Source organism: Trichechus manatus, unplaced genomic scaffold, assembly GCF_000243295.1.
Source record: "Trichechus manatus latirostris isolate Lorelei unplaced genomic scaffold, TriManLat1.0 scaffold00135, whole genome shotgun sequence".
NCBI lineage: Eukaryota > Metazoa > Chordata > Mammalia > Sirenia > Trichechidae > Trichechus > Trichechus manatus.
In genome coordinates, this window is record NW_004444071.1 from 4961557 (window position 1) to 4963214 (window position 1658).

Below are 1658 nucleotides of genomic sequence, written 5' to 3' on the forward strand. Positions count from 1 at the left end.
GTTGTTTCTGTTGTACATAGGGTCGTTGTGAGTCAGAACCAACTAGATGACACCTAACAACAACAGTAACAATTTACAACAAAGAGGCAATAGCTTACTAAGTTAAGGAATTAAAACAGTTTTCCATTTTTTGTGCCAGAAAACATAGACTCCAAAGTTTTCTTATTGCATAGGTACTCCACTAAAAGAAACAACCAGGAAAGTTGCCATTTAGTTTAAGGCTTGGGCTTGGGTGAAGTCTGTAGGGAAGCTGCCTATCCCTTTGTCATTTCATAGCCTTTCATCTTAAAAATATATATGTTAATATATTTATTCACAATTGTTCTTAAAATAGGATGAGCTCCATTTGGGACATGAAGTGAATGAGTTTTTTGTTTGTTTGCTTGATTTGTTTTGTTGTAGTAATATATATATAACAAAACATTTGCTATTTCAACATTCTTCACATGTACAATTCAGTGACGTTAGTTGTATAATGATGATGGTTGCACAACATGACAAACACAATTAATATCCATTCATTTTCCTTCTTGCAAAGCTCAAGTTGTGATTCTTCCAAAACCCTTACCAGGATTCACTTTCTCTCACTCCTTCATTATCTACTTATTTTCTCTTCAAGGTCAATGGTTTCCAAATTCTTAAGACATACAAATAATACTATGAATTCCTTTTGTTAAATGTTCCTTCTGGCATTGTTATTTCTCTGAAGAAAGGAGAAATTATACAATAATTTAGAAAATGTCCCAATTTACAATGGCCTCTCATGCAGAAGTCTATTATCTCCTACACATTAAAGAGAATACGGAAGTTGCAAGAAAAAAACTTGGGTTCATTTATTTCTGAAAACTACCTGAAATTGTTTAATACAAGGTAGAGACTGGCAGCTCAGATCATGGCGCAGGATACAAACCTCAGAAAACAGAAGACCAAAAACCATTTAGCTAAATTCATCATCTGATAACTGTTCATTTTTTTCCTCAGTTTTCTTCACTCATCATTATCAGCATCCTCAAACATTTAAATCCGCCTTCCATATGCATGTGTGAAGAGCAGACTTGTTATATTCCATACTAATGTATTATAACACTGCTAATACTGAACATTATGATGTCTTTTCTGTAAAATACCTTCCTCTAAGGGATTCGTAACAATTTTTTACAAAACCAATTCATATGAGTATCAACAACTAATGTAACAAGGATGAAAGAGATGCTTTTTCTTTTCCCATTAACAATAGGAAGAGACTTGAGTATAGAGGAGTGAAATGATTTATATAAGACTCTATACTTTCTGGTAACAGAATGGGGAGGAGATGACAGGCCTGAATAAGAACAGGTCTTGTTGTAATAAAACAATCGAAAGAACAAAACAAACCCCAGTCCTGTGAGGACGTTTGTGTCACAGTACCGTTTAATCCGCAAGTTGGCTCCTTTATCTGTGGAACTCTCTGCCTCTGCATCTTATAAATGATGTGTGGGTGGTACTGTCCCTCAGCCACTGGATGATTTTTAACAGGTTCAATGAAGAAGTCTCCATGTGGTAGCTGGAAAAATCCAGTCTGAAAATACATTCAAGAAGATTTATTTGAATCACCTTTTTATCTATGCAAAGAAAATTCATAACAAAGTTTTATATAGCACTTTATTAATACATCTATT

The 1658-nt window shown here is 34.1% G+C and overlaps 1 protein-coding gene across 1 annotated transcript in view; it reads right to left on the reverse strand.

Moving 5' to 3' along the window:
* ADAMTS12 (ADAM metallopeptidase with thrombospondin type 1 motif 12) overlaps positions 1-1658 on the reverse strand; it is a 392100-nt gene that overhangs the window by 248724 nt on the left and 141718 nt on the right. The window contains exon 3 of the mRNA XM_004385253.1: positions 1408-1558. Coding sequence (XP_004385310.1) covers positions 1408-1558 — 151 coding nt within the window. The remainder of the gene's footprint in view (positions 1-1407; positions 1559-1658) is intronic.